The sequence below is a fragment of the Taeniopygia guttata genome, chromosome 1 (genome assembly GCF_048771995.1).
Source record: "Taeniopygia guttata chromosome 1, bTaeGut7.mat, whole genome shotgun sequence".
Taxonomy (NCBI): domain Eukaryota; kingdom Metazoa; phylum Chordata; class Aves; order Passeriformes; family Estrildidae; genus Taeniopygia; species Taeniopygia guttata.
The window spans coordinates 18,350,581-18,368,102 of NC_133024.1; the positions used below are offsets into that span (position 1 = coordinate 18,350,581).

Here is a 17,522-nt window from a genome sequence, read left to right on the forward strand (position 1 = left end):
AAAAGTGAAGATTCTGAGCTTTCAAATGATAGGACCGAAGAGAGAACTTGACTATTGCTCAGTGTCAGTATGTGTGTTACACAATTCTTGTGGGAGGGGGAGGAAGGGGGGAAAAAAAGAGGCAGAAGATTAGAAAAAGCAGCTTTTACAAAAACCACTAAAGAATGCATAAAGTGACCCTTGCACTTTTTTTTTTTCTTTTGTTCTTGCAAACAGACGAGGTGCTGCAGCCCAGCAGCCGCAGCACCGATGTAAGACTTGTGTAGTTGCATACAATGTTTGACTCTGGATCTGGAAGAGAGCAAATACATTAAAAACAGGGAGTTAGAAGGATGCTCTCCTCCTCTCTGCACCCCTGCACCACGTGGAGCTGATCCATATGGAATTTAACCATCCCTGTGGGCAATTTGTCAGGCAAGGGAGCTGGGAAAGCAGCAGCTCGCTGGTGGTATCCAAAGCAGAGGATTACAAATATGCAGATGGGCTGCTCCCTGCTAATTGCACACCAATTTGGGAGGGGCAGGATTAGCCCGGCGTAATTGGTGTGGCACAGAGAGGTTTTAGATAACCCCGGGGCTGGATGGGATGTTGCCATCAGCTGCCTGTCCTGGTAATTGGGCATGATGGGCCAAGGGCTGCGGGAACAAGCAGCTGGGATTTCTGGGATCCCGAGCATGACAGGAACACACAGGCAGTTGCAGGCAACCCCGGTGCTAATGAACAGCGTGGTCTCCCAGCAGGGGAAAAGAAATATTCCAGTGACATAAAGATGGGGAGGGACTCTTTGTGGAATGCAGTGATAATGGTATCAAACTGCCAGAGGGCAGGGTTAGATGGGATATTGGGAAGGAACTCCTCCCTATGAGGGCAGGCCTTGGCACAGGGTGCCCAGACAAGTCCCATCCCTGGAAGCGCCCAAGGTCAGGCTGGATGGGGTTTGGAGGCTCACTCAGAGCGAGAGGCAGCACTCACATGGATTGGCCAGTGGTTTACCAGTGTGGAGGTACATAGCTGTAGGTGGGGGTTCCTTGAGCCCTGTACGTTGGCACGGACACTGGATGTGCTCCGATGGCGGTGTGTTGGGGGGTGGTCAACAAGGTTCCTGCAGGGACACAGAGAAACACTTGTCATGGGGCAGAGGAGCTGGCATCCGTGGGTACAGTGGGGCAGGAACAGCATCAGCTGCCTTTTCCCTTTCCCCTTTCTCCCGATAATTCTTCTGCCTGCCAGACCCGATTTGAAGGTGTTGGACCCACGTGACTGGGATCAGCCAGCACCACAAACAGAATAAGAACACCTGAAACTCCAGCAGATTCTCCATGCTACCTCTGGCTCTTAACCTTAAGGGTTTTCCTTGTTTTTCTACAGTGTTCCTTGTCCCTAAAGACAGGAAGCAAAGCTGGCCACAACCTGCTGAAAGCACTGGGCTAAACTGGGACAGCAAATCACTACAAAGATCTGAAACAAGCTGGAAGGGATGAGGGATGCAAAGGGAGATGAGGAAAAAAAAAACAGATCTCCAGGGAAAATTGAGACGAGCCTTTTTTTAAGTCTGTAGCCAGTCAACAGAGGGATTTTAGGTCAGAATTTGCACAGCGCCTTCATGGGAAGGGAGAACACAGCCCTGGACTACTCTGTTCTGGGAGCAACTGGGTGCTCAAACCAAACCCTCAGTTTCTGGGCATCTCTCCACAAATGTTATTAATGAAATTTTAACACATCCCATGTGTACTAATTACATGTATCCACTTCTCAATATAAGCAACAGTAAATCTCTCAGAGTGGTTCTTGTCACATCCAGGCTGCAATATCTCTGCCTGGAATAGGGATTGTGTCCTGTTACAGACTCCTATTTCAGAGCTAATGCAGATGCAGAAGGAATAATGATGTATTTCTTGGCATAATTCAATATACAATCCTAAGAATTGTCAAAGAGAAAAATACAAGCTTTGGAAAAAATAAAACCAGCCTCTATCTTACTTAATGTACTATCAATTAACTGCAGTTAGAATCTGCACGTAAAATGTAGAGGAACTAGGATAGATAAAACAAGGTTAACATTCATTTTGTCAAACAAAAACATGACCCTAAGTGTCTTTAAAAAAAGAGCTCAAGAGATATACAACTATTTGAGGATGGACCAACCTGGTTAGTCCTTCACTTTCCGAACAGACAGAGGAAGGAACAATATATTTAAGGATATAGAATAATATATCTAGGGACGCAGGAGTGAGCCAAACCAAAGGTCTGTTCTGCTGAGTCAATCAGGATTTGGGGCAAATTACTGCGTTTTTGCCTGCAAAGGAGCAGTACCCAGCAAGCAAAACCTGCAGGTGAACTGGCAGTGCTTGGGATGCACAGGGAATTTCTTTTTGCCCAGGTCTCAGGGCAGGGGAAGGGCTGCCTCCTTACCTGCTGACATTGCCATGGTGGTGCCGGCCACCATGCCCATGGCCACGCCGTTGGTGCGGGGCGCGGCCACCGGGGCCGGGTAGATGGCCGAGGGGATGCTGTTGGGCTGCACCACCGTGGTGTGGTGGATGACGTGAGGCTGGGCCGCGTACACGGGCTGGGTGTAATAAGCTCCCTGTTGGAGAAAGAGAGAAAACAAAAAAAAAATCCCAGCGTCACTCCGGGTTGTTTTCCAATCTAAGGATTCCCCAGTTCTGTGACTCGAACACTGCCAAAGGGATGGTGGCTGGTCCCATGCACGAGCTCCTGTGCCTGTGATGCCTTGGGAAGGCTGAGCTAGAGCAGAGGCTGGACAGAGCTAAAGAATAAAGCAGGGATTTATTAAAAGGCCTTAATGGATACACCTTGGGCAGCACAAGAGCCCACCCAGGGCTGCACCCAAGATGAACCAAAATGGTCACAAAATGAACGCCCGGTCATGGGGTCGCTTACTTTTATAAATTCTGCTCCATCTTGGAGTTAATTGTCCAATTCCAACTTTAGCTTATGAAGTCCCATCCTTTCTCTTTTCTCTCTTCATTTCACCATTGTTTTATGCTCTTGGGCCTGAGATTTGGATCATTTGTCCTTGATCCCCAGCTAGAGGAGGAACTGTTTTGTCTCCCTACTCTCTGAAGAGAGCTCACCAACACTTAACATGAAGCTCAGGATTACACACCTAGACAGAACAGAACCTGAAAAATATGAAAGCTAAAACCTGAGGCATCACCTAGAGACCTGAACCTGGGGATATGTGGAATGCAACAGTCAGATCAACAGTCAAAATCCATCCAGGACAAATCCTGCTGCCTCCCTTTGGTGGGATGAAACAGGGCCTGGATACAAACGGCTGCTGGTGTAGAAAAGGAACTAGAGATGGAAGGATGATCCCAAGGTGCATGGGTCCAGGTATTGGGTCATCTTCTTGGGTTTCCAACAGGGCTCCAAAATCCAGGCTGCCAGGGCTTGCAGGGTTTTGAAATAAGGGGAGAAGGATGCATAGGAATAAAAGGAGCCAACAGAAAAAGATTCACATGTAAAATAGTGAATGGCCTGAAAGGAGGAGATGCACGAGGGAGAGAACTGCTGTCCCCAGGACAGGCAGCAGCACTCTCAGGACCTGCAAACCAGGCATGGGAGGAAAGAAAACAAGGATTTGAATCAGCAAAAGGGAGATTTTACTGTGCATTAGTGAAAGCCCTATTAGAGAACATCTGAAGGTCTGGATTAAGGGGAAAAGGACGTGCAGGGCAACTATTCCACCACTTCTTTATTTCAGGAGCTACAAATGTTCACAGGACAAAGGCAGATTCTGTGGCTGGGATGAGAAGAACCAGTGTGCAGGGGTGGGAGGGTTGGACTCCAATGCCTTATGCAGTTCCTGCTGACAGTGGATCAGTGAGGTGCTCCAGTCTCAGCAAGGCACAGGGAAACCCCTCCATGAGATTTGCAGCTGCTGGAAAGGTGGGTTATTGGACACAAGAGAGGAGAAGAAAAGCCAGGGAAGTTGTAGGGCCATGCCGCTCTGAGCAGCTCAGGATTTTCAGTGGGCGGGGATACTGAGGTGATAGCAGCACCCTCCATGCCACTGAGACGGAGCTGCTTGGCCCTGCAGGGAGCTCAGGTGGGCTGGGGGGACAGGAGGTGGCACCTACCTGGGTGTACAGGTTCTGCTGTGGGTAGGCACTTCTGATGGGGTACATCGCGGTTTGGTACGGGTTCGGAGACGGCGAGTAGGGAGGAGGGGCGTTGTTACTCTGGGTCGGTGGCACCTTGTAGGGAGTCCCCGCAGTGTACCCTGCCAGACACAAGAGGGGTCCCAGTCAGGGCCTGGAATGGCTGCTCAGAAACCAAATGCTGGGAGAAACCATCCCCTCAGCAAACGGGCCCCAAAGACTGCATGAGATGGAGAGGAGAAGGCGAGGCTCAGCCCAGCCAAAACACTCCCACGTATTTAACTTATTTACTCCACTAATTCAGCAATTAGAGGAGGCCAAGATTTCAAGTCTAATATCCCACATCATTCTCCAGGCACTGAAACAGGGCAAAGAACACACAGAGCTTTTAGGAGCTCCCAAACAGCATCTCACCCCCTCCTGATTACTGCAGATTGGAAAAACAGGTGTTAATTAACAAGGGGAATAGCTGTGACTCTTTTCCTCACTCACATTAGCAGGAGAACAACCATCTTTGAATGAGAAGTGGAAAAGGTTTGAAATATTGATCGGAGCAGAAGTCAGCCTCCTCCATCAGGACTCCTCCAGAGTCATCCACAGACCAACCAACCTCCTGGTTTTACATCTAATGGATTTTTTTCTCTATTCTGAACTTCTTTTTTCAAACAAATACCTCAGAGGCTGCCAGTTCTCAGTGTCACACTTCATTTCTGAGAGGTGTCTAGAGGTGTGGACCTGCTCAAGCCTGTGTGGTTTCACCACTTTGAATACCAAGACTTGCAGTGTTTCCTGACTGATGAATCATGGACAGTTTATCTCCTATATTAAAAAGGTATTAAAACATAATAACCCAGGCAGAGGTAATCTGCTGTGTTTATAAACTGGGGAAAAAAACAGAACAACCTGCAGGTAAAACAATGCGAAAACAAGGTTTAATGACACGAGATGATGGAGGCTCCTCTCTGTCTGGCAGATAATTTTAAAACCTAATTATGACTAACACCTTATTAGGATTAGGCTGGTGTGGCCCGTGCTGCTGCAGCTTTGTGGTTCAGCAGCAGCGAGCCTTTAAGCTCCAGCTTCTATTAAAATTGCTGATTAAATCCCTCATGTCACTCGAGAAATCTCAGCCTTATTGATCCTGCAGCTCACAAGTGCCCTGGATTGCACAGAAATGTTTTTCTACAAAAGGCTTCTTGTGGGGGGAAAAGAGCTCAGTGGGGAATTCTATGTTGCCGTCCCCGCTTGTTTCCAGGCTCACCACAAGCAGGATTCCTCAGCTGGGCAAGGAACTGACAGGATGTCCACAATTTTGCCCCTCTGCCTCCCTCAGGTGAGACCCCACCTGCAGAGCAGCCTCCAGCCCCAGGGACACAGCAGAAGGACATGGAGCTGCTGGAGAGCATCCAGAGGAGGCCACAAAGATGCTCTGAGGGCTGGACCATGCCCAGTGTACAGCCCCTACCCCAAGGAATGGTAGGGACATCCTTTTGCCAAGAGAAAGTCTCCCAGAGGTTTTTAAAATATTTATTTTTAATAACTCTTTTCATAAAGAAAAACTACATTTCCTCCTCTCACCTTGCTGTGTAATTGATTTAATTTAGTAGGAAAAAGGAGTCTGGAGTAGCTGTAAGGTGAGGAACACTCTGACCCACACCACTCATGCCCCAGATTAAGCAGGGGCCAAAGGACACCCCACATACCAGGGAAAGCATCCCAGGGTTTATCAAGGAGCTTATCAGCCCTCCTGGAGGCACTACTTATCCTCTTCAGGGCTGAGATGACAAGGCTGCACTGGAAAAGCCTGTCTGACTGCGATCCCTAAAGGGCATCTCCTCCCCCTGCTCCTGCTCAGCCAGCCTGGGTTACAAGGTGGGAGTTTCAACAGTGTTCCTTGGAAATCAGGCTTCATTTTGGAATTCTTTCAGTTTAAGGCAATGGGGAATAATGTCCCTTTGGAGATAAACACCTGTGAACAACTCCACATTGCTCCCAGGGATCCAACACACAGCTAAGAGAGATGTTTCACCTTTTCCACTGGAATTCCTCCTCTGCAGGAGTAACAGGAGGGTCAGTGCCCTCCTTTTTGTGATCTGTCATGGTTTTAATCCACCAAAACCAGGCTGGATGGGGCTTGGAGCAACCTGGTCTAGTGCGAGGAGCCCACAGGGGTTGGAACACGGTGGTGTTTAATTCCCACCCAACCCAAGCCAGTCTTTGATTCTGTGGTCCCAAATAACCCTGGCCACAAATCAACCTCCAGCAGGGGAGGCAAACGGGCACAACCCAACCCAGTAACACCCCAGAAGGAAAGGTTTATTTACTGAAAGCTGCAGAAGAAGCCTGGTAGGTTCTGTTCTCGGTGCCCGTGTCCACCGGGAGGTGGAAGGTGCCCTCAGTGGCACAGGACGAGGAGGTCTGGGGCCAGGCCTGCTTCATCAGAAGTGTGGCTTTAGTGGAGACAGAGAAGAGGAGTCACACAGAGCAATGAGAGACAACTTCCCACACTTATGTCACTTTGGAATCACCTTGTTAATCTCTACCCCCAAGTTCCTACCCCTGAGGTGCTGAGCCCCATGGAAGCGACTTCATGCCTTGGTCAGGGCTTGGAAATCTTCCTGGAGTCCCAAGACTAAGCAAGGATGTGTCACACCCTCCACACCTGCTCAGACTCTGAATTAACCCTCTCTGAAGGTATAGCTGTAAATCCTGAGTTTCACAGGGCTGGAAGTTGGGAATGACTGGGATCAATACTCCGTACTGGGGAGGAATTGGCACTGGGGCCACAGCCCACAGCAGCAAAACATATCCCAGTGGGTGGAAATCCACCTCCTAGAGAGTGCAGAAACAGAAAACCAGGAGGTTTGTGGCAAGTCAGAGATTCAAGCCCAATTTCTCCTCCACTCAGTCACTGATCATTTTCTGCTCCAAGTCTCTGCCCTCTCCCAAAGGTCTGGGAGTTATTAAGGATTTCCAGGCTGCCTTGCTTTATTTTCCATGCTAGGCTGCACTCAGGAACATCACACTGGAGAGCAACTCCCAGTGCTGCCACAGAAACACTCCCTCACTTATGCTTTTATTCAGAATCAGATTCATTTTTGCCTCTGGATTTCACAGAGGTTTTAATCTCTGAGACTGGTGAGACAATTCATTCCAACGTTACACGAATCCTTCCTCTGTGGTTTTCCCTCTCCACATTAAATCTGCCACAAAATCAAGGCAATTTGGGTTGGAGATGGCTGGGAGATTGCCATAGCTCTGCATATTCTTTATTAAATAATGAATCCTCAGAGAATCCATCACTTAAAACTACACAAAAGGGGGATCAAGGAGGCTTCCAGGAACACAAATACCTCCTGGTCCTTTGCAATAATTCACAGGGATCACAATCCAGTCATGACTATCTAATATCACTTAAGGGCTACCTCCAACCAGTGACTTCTGGATTTGGTTTATCCTTTCACCTACATATAAATAAAATAAACAGATTTTATTAATTCTCAGTTTAACCCCTGGCAAATCAACCAGTGGGAACTGAGCAAACAATGTGAGCTGTGGGTCTCTGCAGCACTGGGACTGCTCTCTTTTCCTGACAGGACCTTTAGATGACGTGGGAATGTTCAGGACATATTTTAAGTGGAAAAGACAAAAATATTAACCCTTTCAAACATTGTAGGATATCTTGCTTCCCGCTAACAACCTCATTTGTGATGGATACAGCCTCCAGCCCTGAATAAAGTTTGCAATAAGCTTAGTTCCCCAGGCAGTCCTGTGCCTGAGTGCCTCAAAAGGGATGGGAGCATTTATCCTTGGAAAGCCTTGTGAGGCACTACAGGATATTCACCTCTCCAGACCCCAAGATACCCCTTAGGGGATCCACTGGTGTCCCCAAAGAGTCAGTGGGCATCTCTAGACAATGGCTCAGAGTACTGCTGATGCTCCAACTCCCTTCTGCAAAGCAGCACTTCCTCCAGGCAGGATCCAGAAGCAGGAATGGGGGATCAGAGCCTCCGTCCTGTCCCACACAGATCCCTAATTTCTGAGGCTGATTTTAGTCCTGCTCTGTAAGGGCACTACTGCAAAGCCATTACTTCTGCCCTGCATTATTAATAACACAACTCCAGCCTCAGCCAGCCTCCATGAGCAAAGTGTGTGTCCTACTTTCAGGAAAATAAAAAAGGGAGGCTTTAATGAAGGAAGTTAAAACAAAACAACCATGAGGAAGACAGAATGCCTGCGAGGGAACATGCACCAGGCTTAATGAAGACATACATAATTTTATTTTTTTAAATTGTGTCTCTGCAGCAGAGTGATTTTAGATGCTCATTTCTGCATACTTTAAAGGGATTTTTTTAAGAACAGTGTCCTAAAAAAAACAGGCTTATTGCAAGCATGAGTTTGCAATGCTGGTGTTTTGCCTTGGGTCTCTCCCTCTAAAAATTGCAGAAAATGCAGCAGGAAAATCACACAAGGCAGGAACTTGAAGTGGAATGGAAAGGAATTGATAGAATCACAGAACATCCTGAGTTGGGAGGGATCAACAAGGATCATCCAGTTGAACTCATGCCCTTGCTCATAGGGCTCCTTTGGAATTATCAGGGGAGTAACTTAACACCTTTTGGCTCAAACACCAGCAAATATCCAGTAGAAACCTGGCACTGGGAGAGGGAGAGATCAAGACAGGCTCCAGTCACCATTTCCCTTTCCTCACTGGAGGACTGGACCAAGTGGACTCCAGACTTCTCCAAGTCCCTTGTTTCCTCCTGATGCTGTTGCAAAGCCTAGGTCACTACACCATTTAATTTCCCATGTGGATCCCAGGATTTTGGGAGCCACGAGGTCAAGAGAAGAGCATGAGGCATGGCTGACTTCCAGTGAAGCATCAGGGAGTGTTTGGAGAACATCAGGGTAAAAACGGGTGGGATTTGAAAACTGGAATTATCTTTGCTCAGGGGTTGATCTCCTGCCAAGACTTTGCAAGGAATCCAGCAAAATTCATGAGGTTTGAGGCAAGAGACATCTGAGAGGGAGCAGGAGCATCTTCAGGGTGGAGCAGAGAGGGTGAACAAGCTGGGACAGAATGGTTCTGTTCAAGAGATCTTGCCCGCAGTTACCTCCCAAGAATTCAGAAACCACAAGCTCTTCCCACCCTTTCCAACCTCTATTCCCAGCAGTACTGAGGGCACCTTTCCCTGGTTAATCTCCATCTGGAGAATCAGATGAACCCTTGGTTTGTGATTGGTTTTAGTGAGCTGGAGGGATTTCTGCCAGCAGGAACCACCTCCTGCCCAGCCTGAGAGCTTTGGAACAGGACCTTGTCCATGGATGGGATGTTCAGGAGCAGTAATTCTGCTGGGAACATGCAGCATCTCTTTCTTTTTTAGACTCAATGTCTAAAATCCCTTAAAAACATAATTAGAATTAGTCTGCTGTTTCAGAAGTCCAAGATTTTAACCCCCAAGTGAGTTTGAAGGACACCAGGAGCACATTCCTCTCCAGGCTTTTTCCAGCCTCCTGTGTGACAGCAGCTCCTTCAATTTGAGGAAACACTCTGTGTACTGATGAGGGTTTTAGCTCAGCCACTGAACCACAGAATTAGCTCAGCCCAATTCCATTTAACACAGTTGAGGATGCTGTCACTCTGTCACATGCCCCCACTGCTGGGAGATTTTATGGCACTTCTTTTCCATCAGTTAGCTCTCAAAATCTCTTATTTTTTTCCTCCTGGAAATCTGCTTTCCACTGAGAAGGGACCACTGAGTGTGGTGCTGGGAAGGTCCTGAGCATCGAGCCTGCTCCTACTCCCCAGAGTGGTTAAAATGGCTTCATATCCTGCTGTGATATTAAATGGTATTGATTTCAAGAGCTGTAAAAATTGTTTCAAACAGAACCACAGAATGGTTTGGGTTGGAAGGGACCTTAAGGACAATCCAGTTCTAACCCTGTGCTTTGGGAGGAACACCTTTATCTAAACCAGGTCTCTCCAACTTGGCCTCGAGATTTATGGGAAACTCTACGAAAAGTTTCAGCATTTTAATTCCAATTTATTTTCTGAATGTTAATCTTCATAGTTTCCTCGCTAGTTTAGTGCTTAGCTGTGTTACCCACTGGAAGGCTTTTTTCTCCATGCAAAACCACCTGTCAGCTCCCTGGACATCAGGAGATCTCCAAGATGGAAATGATTAAATGGTGTCTAAGATGCACAAGAAACAATTCAGACACCTCAAAAATCCCTATTCTTCAGTGATTTGGGGTTTCCTCTCACTTGGGTGTTCTCTTGGCCACGTGCCCACTCAGTGGAGGAGCTGCTGCCAGCACAACTGGGGACAAGTGACATTTTTTAATATCCAGGCCAAAATGCCAGAATGCTGCAGTATTTACATTCCTGGCTGAGCAGGGAGGACATTGCCAGCCTCTGGCAGGACAAGCTACTAATAAATTTATGGGCTTTTTCTAATTCTATGGATTTAATTCCTCCAGTGTTTTATCCGTCAGGGGAAAGGAGGGTGGCCAGCACAAATCCAGGGGAACAAAAATTGGTTCATGTTCCATGTTAAGGCTTTAATGGGAAGAAATGCAGCTAAAGACCTTATTAAAAGCATATAAACCCAAACAAAACACAACAGATCCCTTCCAGAATCATCCACAATAAACAGTTTTATGGAATATGTGTAAACTGTGATGTGGAGAAGACAAAACCAAAAGATTTTGGCAACAGACCCCTCATTCCTTTTTCATCAGCCTTGGAAAGCGCCTGAGCCTGGAGATCCACTGATTTTATGACAACTGGGAGACTGAAAACTTGGCAATTAAGGGGAGGAGAGGGTTTAGCAAGACTGGCACAAAGTCCAGCTTTGTGTTCCTTATGCAAGCAGCTCTTCCTGCTGCACACTGAGCTCCAAAGGCAGCTTCATTTGGAAGTGGTAAAATCCTGCAGCTCTCCTGAGGCAAAACCACTTTTAATAAACAAAATAAACATCGCAAGCAACCAAAAGTCGAATTGAAGGGTGAGATATTATTTTTCATCTCCATTGTGTGCTTGGAAATGGATGAGCAAGGAATGTTTTCAGGCCTTTCTCAGGATTTTTACCTGGGGCGTAGCCGGGGCTGCTGGTTGGATACATGTTGGGATTGTAGGCTGGGGCAGCAGTGGGATAGCCTGTTGGATAACCTGAAAGGAGAGGAAAACAGGAATGAGGATTTTATCAATTCAGCAGGGATGGCAGCCCTGAAGAGCAATAAACAACCTGTGTGAGCACACAGACCACCGAGGGAAAGCACAGGTGGATTCTCTGGGGACAGGAAGGACTATGAACGTGCTCCACTTGTGACATCATCAATATTTCATCTTTATTCCTGTAGGAAACAAGGAATGCAGGTGTGCTCACTGTGCTTTGGAGAAAACTGCTGGGAAAACCCATACTCTGAATGTGGAATTCAGGTACAAAACCCCACCAGCACAGCGATATTGGAAAGGTTTTCCTGGGCTGCGTGGCAGCACTTTGGAGAGCTCAGCACTTCCATTATTCAGAGTTTCTTGCTGAAGGGAAGGCAGGGATCCTGCAGGAAAACATGCCAGCCTTGGATTCACCCATGGCTGCACAAGTGCTGTTCCCAGGAGGGACCCAATTACCTGCTAGGCCACCTGGAAGGACCCTTTGGAGCCATGCAGGGTTTAATGGGCACTCTGGGCAAGGCTGCAGAGCATCTTCAGCTTCCATCAGCCTCACTGGGAAGGGTCACAGGGAGTTCAGGGGAATTGTGTGATGGAAGTGGGGGACTGGAAATCGTGGCACACCCCAGAGCCTGTGTGCTCCCACACAGTGCAGCTGTCCTGCCTCCAACTCGTACTTTGCTGGAAATTCCTGTCCTCTGTGGAGAGCACAGACACAACCTCTGCACCTTGGTATGCTCCTTTTCCACAGAATCCCACTGTGTCCTGAGCCTGAAGGCACCCTAAGGAGCATCCAGCCCAACCCCTGGCCCTTCACAGGCACCCCAAATCCCACCCTGTGCACCCCTGTCCAAACACTCCTGGAGCTCTGTGGGGCTGTGCCTGTTCCCTGGGGAGCCTGGGCAGTGCCCAGCATCTCTGAGGGAAGAACCTTTCCCTAAAATCCAACCTAAACAGCCCCTGGCACAGCTCCAGCCCTTCCCTAGGGTCCTGTCTCTTCTCACCATTTTGCTTTTCATTTCCTTCAATTTCTTGCAGGTTTTCCATACAGAAAAGAGTAACACCCAAAAAACTCCATCCTCCTTAGGTGCTGCTGAGTAAATCCCCCTGGCAGAGTGAATGGGACACGTTAATCCCGCTTTGCTGGTGGACAATTTGGCTGTGCTGTGCATCACCACCCGGTTTATCTGTGTGTCCCCTTGGCCATCATCCCAGAGCAGAGCCAATGGAATAGCCCCTGGAGAGTGTTTCCATGCCAAGCCCCACTGATACTAGCTGTTGGCTGCCAGCAAAGGCTGGAAGGAGGTAATTAGCAGTGGATTTACACCCATCTTTCTTAATATTTTATTTTATTAAATAAAAGCCAGCGTGGGTCCGTACTTCCCTCTTCTGAGCACCACAAGAGCCACAGCACAGTCCCCCCTCCCACACCCCAAATTCCACTGCTCTCAAACCCTGGCACCACTGACTTCTGTGGCAAAATGTTGAGGTTCATTTGAATAAATCTAATTCAACAATCATGGCCACTGTACTGGAATAAATGACTGGATGTTCTACCCTCTCATTTTCATCAGTGATATATTTGGCTTCTAAATCAGGTTAATTAAAAATTGCTGTAGTTAATGTTGGATAAGCAGCAGTTTAACAGATTTTTTTTTTTCTTTAGGCTACACAGAACTCTGTTTTCATCATACCCAGGAACATCTAAAGCCTTTCAGCAATCAAGAAGCTCCTTAGAAATTTATTTGCAGATCCAGTGATTGCAAGCAGAGCATTAATGATGAGGATCTTAAATCAGAAATATCCCTTCTCTCCAGTTCATTAGAAGACATCCATGTCTTTTTCAGGACATTCATTGCTCCACACTCTTCCTGTTTCCTCCTGACAATCTGGACAGGGGTGCTAAACGAACTCCAGCTCACTTCTTGAAGTGCATTTTCCCTAAAATTCTCCCACCTTTGTTTCTCCGTGGGGCTTTACCTTCTTAGCACATAAAGATTGGATTTGGAAGGGACCTCAAAGATCATCCCAATTCCCTGTCACAGGCACAGATGATGATGATTGTGTGTGCCATGGTGTTGGGAAGTTCCCTGCTCATTTGCAAGGGATCTACAGGCTCCAAGAGGTTCTTCTAACCTTTGCTGCTGGAAAATTCCCCCAAATAAGCCCCGAATCCCACAATCTGCTTCAGTCTTTAGCAATAATCCTTAATTACCAGTCTTTAGTCACCAGCCCTGACAGACACAGTCCTGTGTTGCCACGAATGTTTCACCTGTGCCCTCTGAGATGCCACCAGCACTCACCCACTGTCAAAATCAGGAAAGAAAACTTCCTTTACACAGACCAAAATTTACAATGTTTGGGTTATACCCTAAAAAAAGAGCCTGAAATAAGTCAAGCCACAAGAAAAGTGTGGCTTTGGGGAAGATTTTCCATCCAGCTGAGTATTGAAGGATTTATTTCAGGCAGATGGAGGCAACTGTGTATTTATAGAATCACAGAGTTGTTTCACTTGGAAAAGACTTTCAGGACCATCAGGTCCAAGCACACCCCAGCACTGCCAAGGCCACCACTAACCCTTGTCCCCAAGTGCCACATCCACACCTATTTTAAAACCCTCCAGGGCTGGGGACTCAATTGGTCTTTCTCATTTTTTTGGGGGTTTCATTTCTGCTTGGCAGGACTCTTCCTTACCCTGGTATCTTTTGTTGTTCTGAAGGTAAGTTATGGCTGGGTTTCTATTTCGGCTCAAATAAATATAATTTCTATCAAGGAACCTTTAATAGCTTTGGATGCAAAAAGAAGTCCTGCTCTGCACTATCCTCCACTCTGATCTCATAAACTTTGATAAGTACTGACCTCCAGCAAGAAAACTTGTCCTTTCTATTTTAAGACAAAGCAGAGACGGGAAAGGTAGAGGAAAATTAGTGTGGTTTGCTCCTTTTTTTGGACATAGCGAAAAATAAGAAAGTAGCAGAATCTGGGGCAATTTGTGCCAGAAGAAACATGCCTAGAAATTCCCAGCACACAACATCCAGCAGGTTTAAAAATACATGAAGCATTTTTTATTTAGCAGGGCCTGTTGTGATTGGACAAAGGGAAAGGTTTCAAACTGAAGGAGGGTTGATTTAGATTAGATATGAGGAAGACATTTCTTACAATGAAGGTGAAAAAACATTGTCACAGGGTGCCCAGAGCAGCTGTGGCTGCCCCTGGATCCCTGGAAGTGTCCAAGGCCAGGTTGGACACTGGGGCTTGGAGCAGCCTGGGACAGTGGAAGGTGTCCCTGCCCATGGACACTGGATGACCTTTAAAAGGTCTCTCCTGACTCAAAACTACTCCACAATTTTTATAAATATATAAATAAATAAATATTTTTTTGTAAATTCCTTTTCCTGCTGTTGCCACTTCTCCCCTCCTGCCATGTCTGCCCTGCCTCGTCACCTTGAATGAAAAATAACAGCAAGAGGCTCAAACCCACTTGACATGCAAATGTCAGGAAGAGAAAGAAAAGATCCTTTCCTTTCTATGGACCTGCACATGACAGGACTCTGTCTCTGCTGGGCTTGAGGCCTCGCAGTGGTGCAGAAGGAAAGAAAATGAGATGAAAAATATTGAACAAAATTTATTAGATTCCTCGTAGAAGAAATCCAAAGTTGTTTTGTGGCTTATTTTAATTGAATATCATCTCCACAATCAATAGGAGCAAGAAAGGCAGTGTTCATTTAATCTCCTCCCCAAGGAAAACACACAGCACTCCAGCTCTGTAAGGCTGCTTTAAAAATCACCACACAATAGGTGTGCAAAGCAAAAAGCACACAGGGCTGCATCAACTAGCTATTTAAAAGCCATCTTTAATTTTTCATGTATTTTAAATGTTTCTGTATCAAAATCATCTAAATAACACCCAAACTATGACAATACACAAGTGCTAAGGCTCTGAAGGTTCTCTTTAAATTCTTGAAAGAGAATTTGCTTCTCCTTGGCTACAAAGCCCATGCTTTGGTCCATGTCTCAGCCTCCCACCCACTGGGAATTGTCACTTACAACACTGAATTCCAGAATGTGCTATTTCACTTCTTCAAGAGTAGTTTCATTGACCATTATCTGATCAAGGCCTTAATTGCTACAAGCAGCTGACATTAATTTACAAGACAAAATATTCTCCTCCAGTCTTTTCCTTCTTGAGTCTCAAGCAGTGCAGACTCCCCAAAGTGGCCGTGTCACAAGGATTTTTACAGGGACAGATGATAAAGTCCCTTATCTAAGGGCAGGACAAAGCACTGTAAAATCACACTTCAGCTCCTTGAGCTGCCAAGGACTCCAGCTCCACACTTGCTGCAATTGAGAGCTCAATTAACCACCACCATTCCCTGGAAGAAGCCAGGCAGCCACACAAAACTGGCCCTCTTGTGGCATTCATTGCTCCCAGGTGGGTAAATTTGAGATAATATGAGATAAATATGATGTAAATTTGCTGCCCAGGGCGTAGATGAATCCCCATGCCTGAAGCCATGTGGATGTGGTGCTTGGGGACGTGGGTCAGCGGTGGCTTTGGCAGTTCTGGGGAAATGGCTGAGTGGTTTTGGAGAGCTTTTCCAACCTGATTCTGTGCTTCTGTTTTACCAATCCTCCCTCTAAACCCTGTTAGCCACTGTCCACCCCTTTGTTTCTTCTGAGTGACAGCTTTGAAGCTGCAGCAGCCCCAGGAACATTTCTGCTTTATGATCACCTCCTCGGGTCAGCCAGATGGAGCCAAAGCATTTTCCCCTGCACAACACTTTCATGTTCTATTTTAAGCCCATCCAGCATTTCTCATTCTTTATTGCCCAGCCCTCAGAAACTCTTCAAAAATAGGATTTACAAGCACCTTCTCAGGACAAAAAAACGTGAGAAACTTCATGCCTTCAACTACACACAGCTGTATATCCATTCCCTTTCGAGTGATTGGGAATTTATTCCTGCAGAAAATCACATGTTGGGAAATGAATGATGTGCAGATTTGGTACTTGAGGAATTACCCTCAGAAGTGAGAAATGAGAGAGCAGACACCATGTAGGCTCCCTGGCACAGCTCCACCGGAGCCTCCACCAGCCAGACTTGCAGCAAAGGCTCTTGAACGCTGATTGCTGGGAGCGGTGACACTGGCAAGAACGTGCCTGGTGATGTGATGGAGAGGGGACACAGGGAAAGGAGCTGAGGAGCACATCTGGGAACTCCTCCTGCATCAGAAACCAGCCTCCAGAAAGGAAGAGCTCCAGCATCTGCCAAAGGACTCGCAGCAGGGGTGTCATCACAGCTTGCTCTCCCATGGTATGAGCCAATCTCATTCCAGAAGGATCTTCCCAGCCTGCCTGGCTCCTCACACATCTGCAGAGCTCCAGGCTTAGGCTGGGCATCTCCTCCTGCCTTTTGGGGAGCTGTCCCCAGGGAATATCCCTCAGCACGTGGGATTTATGGAGGTGACCTCTGAGCAGCTTCTTACACAGGGCAGTGCCAGACCTTCCCTGCTCAGTGGGAACTGTTTAAAACATCTCTGGGTGAACCCTGCTCTGCCAGCTCAGGGCAGGAAGGGTGGGATAACCTTTCCTTTCTTCCCTCATCACATAGATCCATTTGACACATTTCCATGGCAAGTGCTACCCAAACCTCTCCCGATGCCTCTCCCTGGACAGGCAGCCAGGTAAATGCACCTGGATGCTGCAGGAGCACAAGGGCTGGAGCAGGTTTCATTTCCCACTAAGCATCCCACATAACCACAGCTATCCCATCATTCACTCACCTCCTTGCCATGAAACTATTCCAGCCCACTCATGCTAAATGCATGTAAAATAGAGGAAAAGCTGAAAGCAAGGGTGGGACTGTTCTGAAGAGCAACTTAATGGATGGTTGAGAATCCAGCATTTCTGAAGGCTCTGAGGATAATAAATACATTTTTTCCCATGAAAAAATGCCACCCCCTTATTACTGTTTCAAGCCTCATCAGCCCAAGAGCAGAGCAGTCAAATGAATGTGAATGCACCAGACACAGCAAGGGCTTAAAAAAAGATTTGCTCTCACATTTGACAATCTCGCTCCTGGAGGCCTTTTACTGTTGTTTCTTTTTTCCCCTGAAGGGTCCTTCCTTTTATATCAATAGCAACTACTGCCTGCTCATTACACAGAGCCATGCAAAACCAACCTTCCACTGTACCAGGCTGCTCCAAGCCCCGTCCAGCCTG

General features: G+C 47.0%; 1 protein-coding gene across 1 annotated transcript in view; it reads right to left on the reverse strand.

Annotated features, from left to right (window-relative positions):
• Positions 1-204: 204 nt before the first annotated feature.
• FAM168A (family with sequence similarity 168 member A) overlaps positions 205-17,522 on the reverse strand; it is a gene marked incomplete at its 5' end in the record, with an annotated part of 85,272 nt that continues 67,954 nt past the window's right edge. The window contains 6 exon segments of the mRNA NM_001245197.1: positions 205-291; positions 973-1,102; positions 2,413-2,587; positions 4,107-4,249; positions 6,452-6,577; positions 11,218-11,298. Coding sequence (NP_001232126.1) covers positions 990-1,102; positions 2,413-2,587; positions 4,107-4,249; positions 6,452-6,577; positions 11,218-11,298 — 638 coding nt within the window. The 3' untranslated portion in view covers positions 205-291; positions 973-989.